The sequence below is a fragment of the Marmota flaviventris genome, chromosome 2, assembly GCF_047511675.1.
Source record: "Marmota flaviventris isolate mMarFla1 chromosome 2, mMarFla1.hap1, whole genome shotgun sequence".
In the NCBI taxonomy this organism is placed as follows: Eukaryota; Metazoa; Chordata; class Mammalia; order Rodentia; family Sciuridae; genus Marmota; species Marmota flaviventris.
This window is the reverse complement of record NC_092499.1, coordinates 32,694,833-32,708,287: the sequence shown is the minus strand read 5'-3', so window position 1 is coordinate 32,708,287 and position 13,455 is coordinate 32,694,833. Positions and strand designations below refer to the sequence as shown.

The window sequence follows — 13,455 nt, the reverse complement described above, 5'->3', positions numbered from 1 at the left end:
GCTTTACCATTGAGCCAGCACCAGCACCACCTTATAGTTTATTTTTCCTTGTGATTTTTATTGTAGCCTTGATTCTTCAGTAATCTGAGGACAAATATCATTATAACTTCCATGTGAACAAAATGTAGTTTAGAGATTTGATTTGCTCAAGCAACAGAATCAGAACCTAGATTTCCTAACACCCCATCCTATTATTATTTGAAGGAAAAGTTCTATTAAGAACTTCACTTAGGGGGCTGGGGTTGTGTGGCTCTGTGGTGGTAGAGCACTTGCCTAGCATGTGTGAGGCACTGGGTTTGATTCTTAGCACCACATATAAATAAGTAAATAAAATAATAAAGATCAATTAAAAAAAACATATATATACATACATACATACACATACTTCACTTAGGAGTTTTATGGAACCAAATCAGTAATGCAAGAATGGGCATGACTGTTAGAACTGATGAGTTCCAAGTGCTAAATTGTTCAAGAATCACTACAAACAACCAACCCTTTTTCTCTTAATGAAGTATTTCTGCCTCCCTTCTCCTTCCACACGTGATAAAAATGCCCTTCCTGCTTCCTTAAAGTTGACTGATATATGCCTTACTTTGGTCAATGAACTTTGAGTGAAGGTAACATATATCCCTTTAGGGACATGAATATTTCTTCATGCTTAATTCACATTTTGGAGGGAGTAACTCTACACCTCACAGGGACACCGTAGGGCTTCAAAATGGTGGGATTCTTCAGCTTGAGTATCCAAATAACTTACAGTGAGCAGAGATCCTTGTCAACCTACTTTGGACATGTTGTATGAGAAATAAACCTTTCTGGTTTTAAGCCAACGAAGTTTTAGCGTTGTTACCACAGCATCATCTAGTGTAACTTGGCACAAGGTTCATTTGCATGGTGTTTGAGTTTTTCTAAGAACTAGAAAGCAATATCTAGACTTTTGATAACATTATAAAAGCTGAAAGCCAGAGCAAATTGTTGAATATGGACGCCCCCCCCCCCTCAGTTTTCTCATCTACCACCACCTTCTGACGTTGAAAAGTTCTTTCCTTGGAGCCTTTCATACATGAACCCTCCTTTATTCTGTTAGTTAGATTGTGGGGAGGAAGAAGAGGCCCAGATCTTTTTTTCTCTATTCCAGAGCTGATCCCAGAACTGTCCCCACCCACTAATACTCACACTTAACTTTTCATAGGGCGACTATTACCACTCCCAAGGTGTCACAAACAGAAAGGAATTGTAGCTGGCGCCACTGCAATGTCAAGGCAAGACAGCCAGGCTGCGCTGTACCCTCACTGGTGCTTGGGCTTAGCTGAGCCCTGAGAAGCAGCATTCTCTAGGGAAAGAAGCCTTCTCAAGTGGGAACAAAAATGAGTGTGAGGAGAATACCCATCCTGGGCACTATGTGAATTTGGGGTGAGTTCTCTTAGTACTCCAGCTCTGATCAATTTCTAGTGCTAGCGGGTAAGCTGCCCGACTGGTGCTACGGGGACTCTCAGTTTTCTGGCTTTTCCCCAAGCCCACCCGAGCTTGTTATCTTTGTACACTTGCAAAGGTCATAAACGGTTGAGGGCTGAGTGTAAGCAGAGCTTCAGTAACCAGACTGCAGCCCGGGATCAAAGGTCCGCGGAGCTGCGCAGAGGCTGAGTGTGCGCAGTACCGCTCCCGCCTAGGAAAGGCTCTTTACATCCGCGTGCTAGCAATAGGCGGGAAAGTCGGGTCGCCGCGTCCTTCCCTCTGCCTGCCGGGTCCACCGGCCTGCCCAGCGAGCCTGTTATCCGCAGATGCCCAGGACGTGGGGGAGGGGGAAGAGAAAGGCCCCGCGCTCCTGACTCATCATCTCCAACCCCCTTCTCGCGCGCGCTCCAAGTCTCAGGACTTTGGACCTGAGCACTCGTGCGAGGGGGCGCGGCGATAGCACCTGCGAACCCCCAGCTCTGCCAAGCGCCATTCCCAGCCGTCGACGGGCTCGGAAGCTGACAGAGGGAGGGGCGAGGGCCCAGAGTCTGCTCGCAGTTGCGTGGCTGCTGTGTGGCGCCCCGGTGCAGGACCGCCCGCCCGGCTCCTCCCCGCTAGCGGGCCCAGTGGTCGCGCCCGAGGAAACTCTCGGCTAGGCCTTGACTTGCAGCGCCTCGCGTCACTCGGCAGATGCACAGCGCCCCTGTCGCGGAGGGAAGGCTCTTTATTTCCCAGAAGGTCACGGGGTAGCGGGGCATCCTGGGACTTGTAGGCTCTGTTAGAGTGGACCAGACCAGAATCTAAGAAAGAAGCAGTGGGGAGAGGAGGGCAAGGATGGAAGGGAGGAAGCCCCTTTACAGGGAGGTGAAGTGAGATGGAGGACCCAGGTCCAGGTATATCTTCATCTAGTGGGGAAGGGACAAGAAAGAACTCCACTAGACCTCATGCTACCTTCTGAGTTTGCTGGGGTGGCATGCGGGGCAATCTGGAGGGTGCTCCCTCAGGAGAGAAGGGCTGTAGATCCTGTCTGCCTCCCCTTGCTCTCGCAGTTCACTCATTTCGGTTTCCTGTGCTGGCCACCATAGTACCATTTTCCAAACCAGGAACCTCTTCGACCTCAGAGAGGCCCTGAAAAGCAGATAAAAGTGAAAGTGAATTGTAGGGATGAGAAAGGAGATAGCCCAGATGGAAGCAACTTCCTCCTCCTCCATTTTTTTTTCCTCATAGTTCTTCCAATAAATCTGGGTAGCTTCCTATTGCTTGTCTATTCTAGTTCCAGTCATTTGGATACCCAATTCCCTCTTACCCACCATTAGGGGAAAAGATGTCCCAAGCTAGAAAGCCAATCAGTTTCAATCCAGGATCCCTCATTTCCCTTCTGTCCTACTGCTCCCCTTAAATGCCACTGACCAAGATTGCCAACGGAAAAATTAGGAGGCAGCTAGCTGCTCCATGCTTTCCTTCCTGCCCCCAATACCTCTTGCAGTTCCTGGTAGTGCAGACTCTGGCTCCTGAAGCATCCTGGCTTCCTTTGGCTCAGCAAGAATAGGGCATATGTGGAGGACAGCACACCCCCTAGGGTGAAGACCTCAGCGCTGAGCTCCAGCACCAGCAAGCCCACCAGCTGCAGATAGACAGGGCTGAGGATGCTGTGGGGACCCAACACCTGTTTTTCCCTGCCCTTTCCATCTCTTGCTTCCTCCTCCTTCCACCTCTTCGTTCACCAGTACCTGGGAGGAAGCTGTCGGAGAAGGCCCCAAAGCTGTCTTCATCACCTCGACCACCACCGCAATGAAGCCCAAGATCAGGTTGAAGGTGTTGAATATCATCATGGCCCGTACCTGCCAGTGAACCAGTTCAGCACTGCCCAGCCTAGGGGACTCATTCCAACATCAATCCCCACCTGAAGCCTAGCTGAAAACAAAGCTCAGCTCTTGTTTCTTCTCCAAATGGGACAGGACCATCAGCCCTCTAACTTTCTTGCTTTCTCTCCATAGTCTTTTAGGCCAGCCAGGGACAGACAGCAGAGAGGATTAGTCAACATTTAATCACTTACTTCCTGAGTTGAGGGGTGTGTGTGTGTGTTTTGGGGGTGGGAGGACAGTACTGCATGCCCTTCCCACTCACCTTCCAGAGGCGGGGTGCTCTGCGAAGCTCAAGGGTGACAGTCCCAGTTAGGAGACCCTGAATGGTAATAAGCACAAATTTAAACTCTGTTCCCATTAGGGAGGTGTCCCCAGAACCTTCCTTCTACCCTCCCTGTGACAGGTCTTACTGAGACTCCAGACCCAAGTGGCAGTGCTGTGGCCATGTGACAAGCAGAGTTCAGGCAGGCGACTGAGACAGCAAAGGGTACCACAGCTATTGCCAGCCATATCTGGGTCACCTGGAGACCAGAGCAGGGTATTTTAGTAGGGAACTGTCAAGGATTCTTTTCCCTCCTGGAAAACCTTGCCTCTTCTAAAGATCCATAATTGGGATAAATACATGGCAGAAGGAAAGTAGTCAACCAAGGGCAGCAAAGGAAGTAAGATTTAAAAATTAAGTGCCATTTAATTTGTTCTGCCTCATGTTACAGTTTACTTACCTCTGTTTTCCCCATCGGACAGAAGCTACATGGAGATTAAGGTTCTTGCTTTTATTTTTTAAATTTTTTGGTCTGTTTCTTCCACCCTCCTCCCACTAAGAGCCTAGCACAATTTCTGGCACATGGTAGGCGCTCACTGAACATGGATGGAACTGAATTGGATACAAGTGGACATGCTGAGACCTGGGGTGGGACAGCCTGGCCTCACCGCCAGCACCAAAAGCTGTCCATTTTGCTTGTGCCTTGCCCAGTGCTGTAGCTTTTCCAGACGAAGGCTGGGTCTCTCCTGCTCTTGCAGATTGGCTCCATCCTCCATCATTCCCTTGACCACAAGAGCTGGGTGCTTCCTAGGTTGGAAAAATTCATTATGGGCTTGTCCTTCAGGAGATAGGACATGCTATATCTCTCCCAGTTACCCCTCTACCCACTACCAAAATTAAGGGAATTGAGGCCCAGGACCTTACACCTACCTAGTTTGAAGCAGCTACTCCAAAGGGATGGGACTCAGATGGGTCCTGGGACTCTTTGGGGGCCTGGTATTTCAGAGCAGATGAAAAACTTGTCCTGTCTGAGAAAGGCTGACACAGCTGGGCTGTGGTTGGGCAAAGGTCCCAGTAAGGGCCTAAGGATCTAGGGAGTGGCCCTGGGTAGACACCAACCTTAGTTCACAAGATACTCAGCCCTATCTCATTTTGTTCCTATTTCTATTGCTCCCATTTCTGCCCATCTGGTTTCCTCTTTTGGATTCATTCACTCACCACATCCCTTTGGATACTTTCAATCCTGGACCTCAATTTCCCTATATTCCATCATCTTTTTTTCTTTCTTTGGTTTCTTCATCAAATAACTTACTCTGCCCTAGTAAGATTCCATATTACTCTTTGGACTGCTTATTACCACTTACAGCTTTGTCCCTAACCCAGGTTAAGTTTTATTTCCCCTAACTTTCCTGTCTCTCTCTTTTCTCTTTGTAATTTCTTGAAAGTTTTACTCTGAATTGGATGCTAAGTGGATGGAGAGCACTGTTTTTAGTGGGGGATTGGTTTTGACTCAGTGATAAGCTGCACTTAGACATATGTAGATGTTCCCCAAGTCTCGTGTACCTTTCTTGGGAAAGGTACTATTAAAACAATATTTCTGAAAGAATAGGTACCTTGCAGCCTGGGCTAGACTCAGTTCTGCAAGTTTACCAGCTGTGTGACCTTGGACATATTCTTGTGACATTATTTTACCTATTTCAACCTCAGTTTGTTCACTGATAAAAGGAAGGTAACAACGAGACCGTGCTGTGAAAGGTTGTTGATTCAGGGTGAATGGTTAATAACCATTAACGATGCTGATGAGGTCATACTGATGTGCCTGAGGACTTACTAAAGAACCTAAGATGGGGATATTTATTTGTACAGCAGAAAAAGCTGGGCCTGAATATATACAACTCAAAGATAGGAAAGGCCCATCTTGGCACAGAGCCTGAGGTCTGGAGAGAACCAGTCCCAGATCCACCTGGATGACCTTGAACAAGTTGCTTAATCTGTTTCCTTATCTATAAAGGGAAGTTAATACCAATTTCAAGGGGTTGCCTTGAGCATTAGAAGAGAAAATGCATATTAGCTAGCTTAACCCAACACCTAACACATATGTATTCATAATCCTTAGTAGCTATTATCATTATTATTGATGATAGGAGAAACTGAGCCAGAAGAACCCTGGCAGGTAGTTCCTTGGACAGGATCCTGGGAAGCACATGGCCTTCTTTATAAGCCATTCCTGCCCTACTCAGTGCTGGGCCAATATCCTTGGAACACTGTATCTATTTTTCTTTCTTGGGAAGTGGGAATCACATTTTAAAGGAATCTAGAGAACTGTTGTCTATTTCTACCTCTTCAATCCCCGTATGAATTAATTTTATTTAATGGTGATGTGAGATGTTGGGCTTGCAATGAGGATCCTTAAACTTGCAGGCCAGTGGGGAAAGAAACTCCTTGAGCCTCATTTTTCTTACCTGCAAATGAGAACTAATTATATTTGAACGTTATTGTTAAGGATTCTATACTATTAAATACGTGAACAGGCATTCTGTAAATATTGACCAAATCTGAATATACTACTTACAAGTTTGTAGCCATCGCCCAGACTACAGTCTCCTCAAGGAAACATATCGCATCCCCCTCATCTGGGCATCCCCCACAGCTCTGAGCACAGTGCCGGGTACTTGGTAAGCACTCAGTAAATATTTGTTGTTTTGAAGAGCCATTTAAGTGTCTTAAAGAATGGAAAATAGAATTCGAGAGAGAAGAACGAGAATTGTTTATCAAGAACAGAAAGGACGGAAGAGTAACTTTAATAATGTTTCTTATACGGCAGACATTAACTATCTCTATAATCGCCCCTCCTCCTCCCCAAAAAGAGACAGAAATTGTAAGGGAGAGGCTTTGAGATAAAACCCCAGGAAGAACTTCTCCGAGTCTGTGCATGTTGGGGCAGAAACAGCGGCAGAGCCAACTCCTTCCCTGGTATGTCCGGGTCTAGGGTGGGAGGGGCAGTCCTGCTAGGAGGCTGGGGGAAGGACGAGATGACCTTTCAAAATCTCTTCCAGTCTCCTGTTGGAATCGTCTGTGCGCCCCACCCCCGCTCCCTCCTCTCTCCCTCCCTCCGACAGCGCCCCCCGTCTCCAAACTGCCCGCACCCCGCCCCTGGCGGCCGCCTCTCGCGGCTCCCGGGGTCCCCAGCTCCCTGTCCCCAGAGCCGTAGCCGCGCTCCCGCGCGGTTCCCAACCCCGCCGCGCCGCCCCCCGCATGCTAATGGCCGGGCCGCCTCCCGCCGCACACAATGCGGGCCAGGGCCGGGGGCGGGGGGACCGGGGAGGGGGCGGGGGCCGGGCCGGGGGCGGGGGGGCCGGGGCCCGGCGCATCTCCCCCGGCCCCACGTAACGCTGACGCCCGCGCCGCCGGCCCGCCGCCCGCCGCCGCCACCGCCGCCGCCCGCCCGCTCCGCCGCCGCCCGCCCGGGGCTCGTGAGTAGCCGCTCCCCCCACTCCCGGCCCCCCCCCCGTCCGCCACCCGCCCCCGCCCCCGGCCCCCTCCCCCCATCCCGGAGGGGGGGCCGCTCCGCGCGCCCGGCTCGGAGCAGGTGCAGGGGGCGGGGGCGGGGGAGGGGCGCCGGCTCGGCCCCAAGCAAACTTCGCCCAGAGCTCCTGGGGGGGCGGGGTGGGGGTGGCGGCCTGGGAAGCCTGAAGAGCTGGGGGGGGCACGGGAGGGGGGCCAGGTGGGGGAGCCGGGGGAGCGGACACCAAAGGGGAAGGGCCAACGGGGGTGGGGTGGGGGCGGGGGTGGCGAGCGTCTTTGTAGGGGCCCGAAGGCAGGGCGCGAGGGGCCTGGGGGTGCGGGGCGGTGTGGCCGTGAGCCTGAGTGGATGCGCGCCCCCCGGCCCAGGTAGGGCCCGTGGGGGAGGGGGCAAGGAACCCAAACTCTCCGGAGTGGGGACGGTGGGGGGAGGGGAGAGGATGGGGGGTGCTTCCCTCTCTGCGTCCCAAACAAAGTGTCACAAAGAGCTCGGCCCGCGGCAGCAGCGGAGGCGGCTGTAACTCAGCTTTTGTTCTCCCGGCCGGGGGTAGCAGAGCCCTGGCCTCCCTATCTCCCACCCTGCCCCCTATCATCCTTCTTGCTTATCTTCCCAGGGAGGGGTCTGGGGTGCTGCTGGAAGAACCTCTTGTGCAGGATCACAGGTCCTACCTTACTTGCTGACCTATTTCTGGGAGGGGTATTTTCCCAGAAGCTCTCCTGCCCACCTCCCTCTTTCCCCCACCTCCCAGTCTGAGGACTGAGGCTCATTTGGGCGGTTAGACTGACTTTTCTAGGGTCAGCTCCAGTTAAGTAGACTAGGGATGGCTACATGCCTCCTTTCCCCAAATCCAGATCCTTCAGAACTTTGAAAATCGGGGTCAAGTTAGGACATGATTCTGGGATAAAATTCACCATGGTGGGGTGGCAGCAGGTGTATCTTCTCACCTCCTACTGTGCATTTGGAGTCCTTAACTGAGGTTGCTTGCCCCTAACTCAGGACAGTGGGACCCAGGGAAATGCTGTCTTCTCCAAGAACTCAACCTGAAAGGTGGCAAACTCTCTGGAGGGAGAGTTTGGAGGAGCCGAGTTGTGAAGTTAATATGGAGAGGAGACCACAAAAGTGATCTATTGGCATGTCTCTGTAATTGAGGTGGTCTTCATTCTGGACCACTTAAGAAGCTCCCTTTCCTAAAAACCCATTTAGTGCAGTGGTTATCATAATTGTTAGCTGACTTCAGAGGTATAGGATTCTCAGCAGAGGGAAAACCATCAAGTATTAGAAATGACCAGAGACAGAGGCCTACTTACAGCTAGACCCCAGAGATCCTGAACCCTTGCTCCATACACTTTGATCCTAAAATCTTTGAACCACTAGGCTTGGGGACAACCTTCTTAGTCCTCCATTTGGCAGATGCTTCTGTGTATCTGTCTTTGATGTTTATAAATCTTTTTATTAACCATCCATCTTTACTTACTAAGGTTTAAGGTTTGATGTTCCATAAACTGCCTATACCAGCTGTCCTAGCATGTAAGAGTAATTGGCCTGTTGCTTTGGAAATATTTCTGATCCCTAACCCTGGCTCTGCATCCCTATAGAATCCAAATAAGGGCAAGATAACCCCTGATTCTCAGTGGGGGTGAAAAGTAGGTCACTGCTACTCTCTGACCAAGTCTGGCCAAGTATCATGGATGGTGTTTAAGCCTGAGTATAGAAAAATCTATGATTATTGTCCACAGTTAATACATGTATGACTTAAGTTACAAGCCACTTCATAAAACCTGTCAGTGCTCTCCTTTATTGATTACGACCAGGAGATCAGATGTCTGGGCCTGATTGGAATGAATATGATTGAGGGGATCTTGATGGGGTCTAGGAGGTCTCAGTGAATTTTGTTGATTTTAGGCCTCTTTTGGAGAAACTCTTCTGCTGGGGAATTTAGCTTCAGTTTGGATCTTCTTATATCACTCTATTTCCATTCTGAAAACTGCTGTGTGCAATGTGTGTGTGTGTGTGTGTGTGTTTTGGGAGGAAGTTTTGCCTTGTTCTGTTTTATTTTATTTTATTTTTGCATTGGATATGAGTCCAGCTTCTCAGGAGATGTTTTGCTTGCAGTTTTAGGGGCCCTAGAATCTTCTCAAAATCAGAATATGTGCCCATAGGTTAGTCAGCTATGACCATGCAGTATTCCCAGCCTCCACCCCCCCTCCCTCCTGGCCATCTGCTTCCTCTGAATATACCAGATTGGCTGTACACCAGGATGTTCCGGGAATCCCCAGGAGAGCAACAGAATGTGAGGGACCCAAATACGATGCCTCAGTAACTCATTCCAGGATGTACAAACTGTAACTGTCAGGACACTCCTTATAGCTAATTAAAAATTTTCTAGTTACATCTATTTTCTAATACCTCTATTTTCAGTGACATCCAAAAGGCCAAAATAATCCTCTGGTACCACTCTCCCCTGACCCTCTGTGGTTCCCAGATAGGGGGAGAAAATCCTCCAGCTTTTCTCAGTGCTTTATCTGTGATGCTAAAATGGCAAACATGGCCTCTCTAGGACTTCATAGTTCTATCTATGGTACTGAGGTGGCCAAAGTGGCTTCTCTGGTAGCCCACTGCACTCTCCATGGTACTGAAGGAATGACCATTTGTTTCAACATCTCGGGTCTAGAAGAGTCCTGTTATTTAGACCCACAAAACTTTTAAGCTGGAAGGCAACATCAGTAAAAATTAGTCCAACCTACTTACATTATAAAGGATAAATGATTCACTGAAGGTTGGGTTTAATAATGGTAAAACTAGGTTTACAATAGCCTTGTACCCCTTAATCCTATTCTGACTCACCTTCTGTGAAATTATTCAGTGAACCTGGCTAGGCTCTTGGCCCCAGGAAAGGGGTTTGTTTGGAGGATCCAGAGGAGGAAGGTGTACTCCCAAATTTGGAGCTATAGAAGAACACATTAAATGGTGACAGACGACATCTAATGGACCTTGGACAAGGATATTTTTGTTAATTAATTTCCTGTTAATATTCCCAGAGCCCTGATTCTGCATGTAACAGGTACTTGCCCCATACTGAAGTCTTACCACATCCACTAAACCTTGAAAATTAAGGAAGCTCTGGACCTCCAGAGCCTTTTCTCTGCTGATAAGCAGGGCTGACTCCTGGCCCAGTTCTCTTCTATTAAAGATCTGTAAGCAAGGTAATGCCGAGTTCTTTTCTTTCTCAGTAACATAAAGCTTATTGTAAGAAAGTTCTTTATATCTCAAATATTCTTCCTATCTTAGGCGGAGGGGAGGAAAAAAAGAAAAAGGTTAGGCCCACATTCATCTGGCCTTGACCAGAAACAATTCTGTATGGAGGCAGGAAGGTAGAGTGGATGCCTTCTGGTTATCTTCCCAGCCCTGTTTCCATGAATTTTAATTCTGAGGTTACTTCTGAGTCCTAAAGCTGACCTCTTCTGCAGCTTAGAACCAGGACCCCCCCACCCCCATCCTCTTCTTCTCAGTGCTCTTCTTCCCGGCCCTGGAGCTCTGCACATCTCAGGCCTAGGGAATTTTAGCTGGAGAATTTTAACCCTTTCCTGTTAAGAGCCTGTGCGGGAGCCCCTATCTGTGCAGATGGCCCGGCCCCGCCCCCCGTCCCTCACTCCAGCCTCTTGAGCTCAGAGCCAGTGTAATCCTCCTCTTGTGTGAGGAAGCCTCTCCCCTGCAGAGAGGAGGAAAGCCTGCTTCGGAACAGCCTGGACAAAGGGGCTGAGATGCCCCATCAAACTGCAGGCTCCAAGGTTTGAAACAGGGGATGAATCTTAGACGGTATTTGCAGTTTTTAACCCCTTCCCCAGACTGGCAGTGCCCCTTAACTTCCACTCCTCCCCCAACTCTCTCCATTCCCTCTGTGACTCTCTCCCCCTTCATGCCCCTCCCCCTCTGTCTGTCTCCAGACTCTGCTGCTGGGAGGTGTTTCTCTCCCATGCATGAATGAGTCTCTGTAATGAATGGAAATGAATGGATCAGGAATCCAGGCGGAGGGAGGGAGAGTGAGGGGGAAAGACGGAAAGACAGGGTAAAGGCAGAAGCAAGGACCATGGAACCTGGAAGGATGTTTGGCTGCCTGGTCAGTTAGGGTCTGATTGTGATTGACTGACCCCACTTGGATAACCGGGAAACATGGCAAGCCCTCTCCATTCATTTATCAAGCTGCACATACTGTGATGTTCCCTCCCTCCCCACTGCCAGGATGTGAGGTGGTGGTGGTAGTGGTTCTGGGAGCATTTAAAACATATTTTTTGGGAAAAAAATTGGGTTATCAGAGAGCCTTTTGGATTTGGCAAATTAAGGGGTGGAGTCTTTGAGGAAAGCAGCCCCCTTGTGACTCAAGATGCAAATAGGAAGGGAAAGGTTTAAGGACTATAGGGTGTTAAAGAGTCTGGGATTGGGGGTGATACTTTCCATTGCTGAAAATCAGGACTCATCTTTCCTCCAAATCTTTCTTCCTTTAGCTCCTCAGCACCTGTTGCCTTCATTAGCAGCCTTTCCTCCTCTTCCCTGCACTCCCCAGAACCAAAGAATGTGAAGGGGTTCCATGGAGGTGAGTGGAGACATGGACTGAACCTACAAATATCTAAAACGGTGCTATCTCCCCTTCCTAGCTCTTTCTCTTTTAACCTAACCGTGGCTCTGCGTCCCTATTATAACTTATCTCCTTGGCCCCAGCATCCAATTCCCATCCATCCTCCAACCTGCAGTGGTGAATGGCATCCTGGGTCAAGCCCAAACCCACTCTCGTTTTGTTCTGGTCCTTGTTGCCTTTGTTTTCTCCACTGATCGCCCTTCTCCATCCTTTGCTCTACGTGCTTCTTTTTCCACAGGGCTCACGTCCCCGCGTCCCTGGTGGCCATTTAGCCCCGTCACCACCGGCCTTTGACGGCGAGCTGGATCTGCAGCGCTACTCCAACGGGCCAGGTGTGAGCACGGGGTCGCCCGGGATGGGAGCTGTGGGCTGGTCTGAAAGTCGAGCAGGCGAACGGCGGTTTCCCTGCCCTGTATGCGGGAAGCGATTCCGCTTCAACTCCATCCTGGCATTGCATCTGCGAGCGCACCCAGGGGCTCAGGCCTTCCAGTGCCCACATTGTGGCCATCGCGCAGCACAGCGGGCTCTGCTGCGCTCGCACCTGCGAACACATCAGCCTGAGCGTCCACGTAGCCCTGCCGCGCGCCTGTTGCTGGAGTTGGAGGAGCGCGCACTGCTGCGGGAGGCTCGCCTAGGAAGAGCCCGAAGCTCAGGAGGCATGCAGGCCAACCCTGCCACTGAGGGCCAGGCACGGCCTCAGGTTCCTTCGTCATCTGCCTTCCGTTGCCCTTTCTGCAAAGGCAAGTTTCGCACCTCAGCGGAGCGCGAACGCCACCTGCACATCTTGCACAGGCCTTGGAAGTGCAGTCTGTGCAGTTTTGGCTCCAGCCAGGAGGAGGAGCTGCTACACCATAGCCTGACGGCCCACGGGGCTCCCGAGCGCCCCCTGGCGGCCACCTCCACTGTGCCCCAGCCTCAGCCTCCACCCCAGCCCGAACCCAGATCTGTTCCCGAGCCAGAACCAGAGCCTGAACGTGAGGCAACCCCTGCCTCTGCTCCTGCAGCTCCTGAGGAGCCCCCGGCGCCTCCAGAGTTCCGCTGCCAAGTGTGTGGCCAGAGCTTTACACAGTCGTGGTTTCTCAAGGGCCACATGCGCAAGCACAAGGCCTCCTTCGATCACGCGTGTCCCGTGTGTGGCCGCTGCTTCAAGGAGCCCTGGTTCCTAAAGAACCACATGAAAGTGCATGCCAGCAAGCTGGGTCCTCTCCGTGCCCCAGGTCCTGGCTCAGGGCCGGCCCGGGCACCCCAGCCTCCTGATTTGGGGCTGCTGGCCTATGAGCCACTGGGCCCTGCGCTTCTCTTGGCACCGGCACCCACTCCAGCTGAGCGTCGGGAGCCCCCGAGCCTCTTGGGTTATCTAAGCCTCCGTGCTGGCGAAGCCCGGCCCAATGGAGAAGGGGCTGAGCCTGGGGCCGGCCGTAGTTTTGGAGGCTTCCGCCCACTGCCATCAGCTGTCCCAGCGCGGGCTCGAAGGCACCGTGTGGAGGAGCCTGAGGAGGAAGAGGAGGTGGTAGAGGCTGAGGAGGAGAACTGGGCCCGGGCCAGGTCACTGGGCCCTTTGGCCTCCCTGCACCCACGCCCAGGCGAGGGACCAGGGCACTCGGCGCCTTCTGTGGGGGCCCAGGCAAGATCTACAGCCACACAGGGTATGTAGGGACTCCTCTCTGGGTTTTCTTTCTTCCTGTCCAACTCTGTGGTCACCACTCTTGTAGCT

General features: G+C 51.2%; 2 protein-coding genes across 14 annotated transcripts in view; one reads left to right on the top strand and one right to left on the bottom strand.

Annotated features, from left to right (window-relative positions):
• Positions 1 to 1,310: 1,310 nt before the first annotated feature.
• Positions 1,311 to 13,455, top strand: part of Znf219 (zinc finger protein 219) — a 13,812-nt gene continuing 1,667 nt past the window's right edge. The window contains exons 1-4 of one of the 7 annotated variants that reach the window (XM_071607722.1): positions 6,995 to 7,058; positions 10,147 to 10,311; positions 11,611 to 11,699; positions 11,980 to 13,387. In XM_071607722.1, the coding sequence (XP_071463823.1) occupies positions 11,694 to 11,699; positions 11,980 to 13,387 (1,414 nt within the window). In that variant the 5' untranslated portion in view covers positions 6,995 to 7,058; positions 10,147 to 10,311; positions 11,611 to 11,693. Of the gene's footprint in view, positions 1,417 to 6,469; positions 6,559 to 6,989; positions 7,059 to 7,554; positions 10,897 to 11,610; positions 11,700 to 11,979; positions 13,388 to 13,455 lie in introns of those variants that run through there. The other 6 variants (XM_071607723.1, XM_027922384.2, XM_027922382.2 and 3 more) reach the window with 6 other exon arrangements.
• On the bottom strand, positions 2,100 to 7,817 carry Tmem253 (transmembrane protein 253). 7 transcript variants are annotated; one of them, XM_071607727.1, is made up of 9 exons: positions 7,777 to 7,817; positions 6,158 to 6,307; positions 4,254 to 4,392; positions 3,734 to 3,844; positions 3,586 to 3,642; positions 3,189 to 3,299; positions 2,936 to 3,082; positions 2,410 to 2,586; positions 2,179 to 2,258 (listed from the first exon to the last, which is right to left on the bottom strand). In XM_071607727.1, exons 2-8 carry the CDS (start codon positions 6,169 to 6,171, stop codon positions 2,509 to 2,511), a joined length of 657 nt encoding a protein of 218 aa, XP_071463828.1. In that variant the 5' UTR covers positions 6,172 to 6,307; positions 7,777 to 7,817; the 3' UTR covers positions 2,179 to 2,258; positions 2,410 to 2,508. The 7 variants fall into 7 exon arrangements, with proteins under 7 accessions (XP_071463826.1, XP_071463828.1, XP_071463829.1 ...); XM_071607728.1 differs by lacking the exon at positions 7,777 to 7,817 and adding an exon at positions 4,520 to 4,613 and having other exon boundaries at positions 4,254 to 4,396; positions 6,158 to 6,468; XM_071607729.1 differs by lacking the exon at positions 7,777 to 7,817 and adding an exon at positions 4,520 to 4,578 and having other exon boundaries at positions 4,254 to 4,396; positions 6,158 to 6,468.

Excerpts from the sequence above, each read along its gene's own strand:
- Tmem253 (XM_071607725.1), bottom strand. The coding sequence starts at position 6,519 with ATGCACAGACTCGGAGAAGTTCTTCCTGGGGTTTTATCTCAAAGCCTC. Across the intron at positions 3,300-3,585 it reads GAGCACCCCGCCTCTGGAAG|GTACGGGCCATGATGATATT; the intron begins GTGAGTGGGAAG and ends GTTCACTGGCAG. Across the intron at positions 3,083-3,188 it reads CTCCGACAGCTTCCTCCCAG|CTGGTGGGCTTGCTGGTGCT; the intron begins GTACTGGTGAAC and ends GTCTATCTGCAG.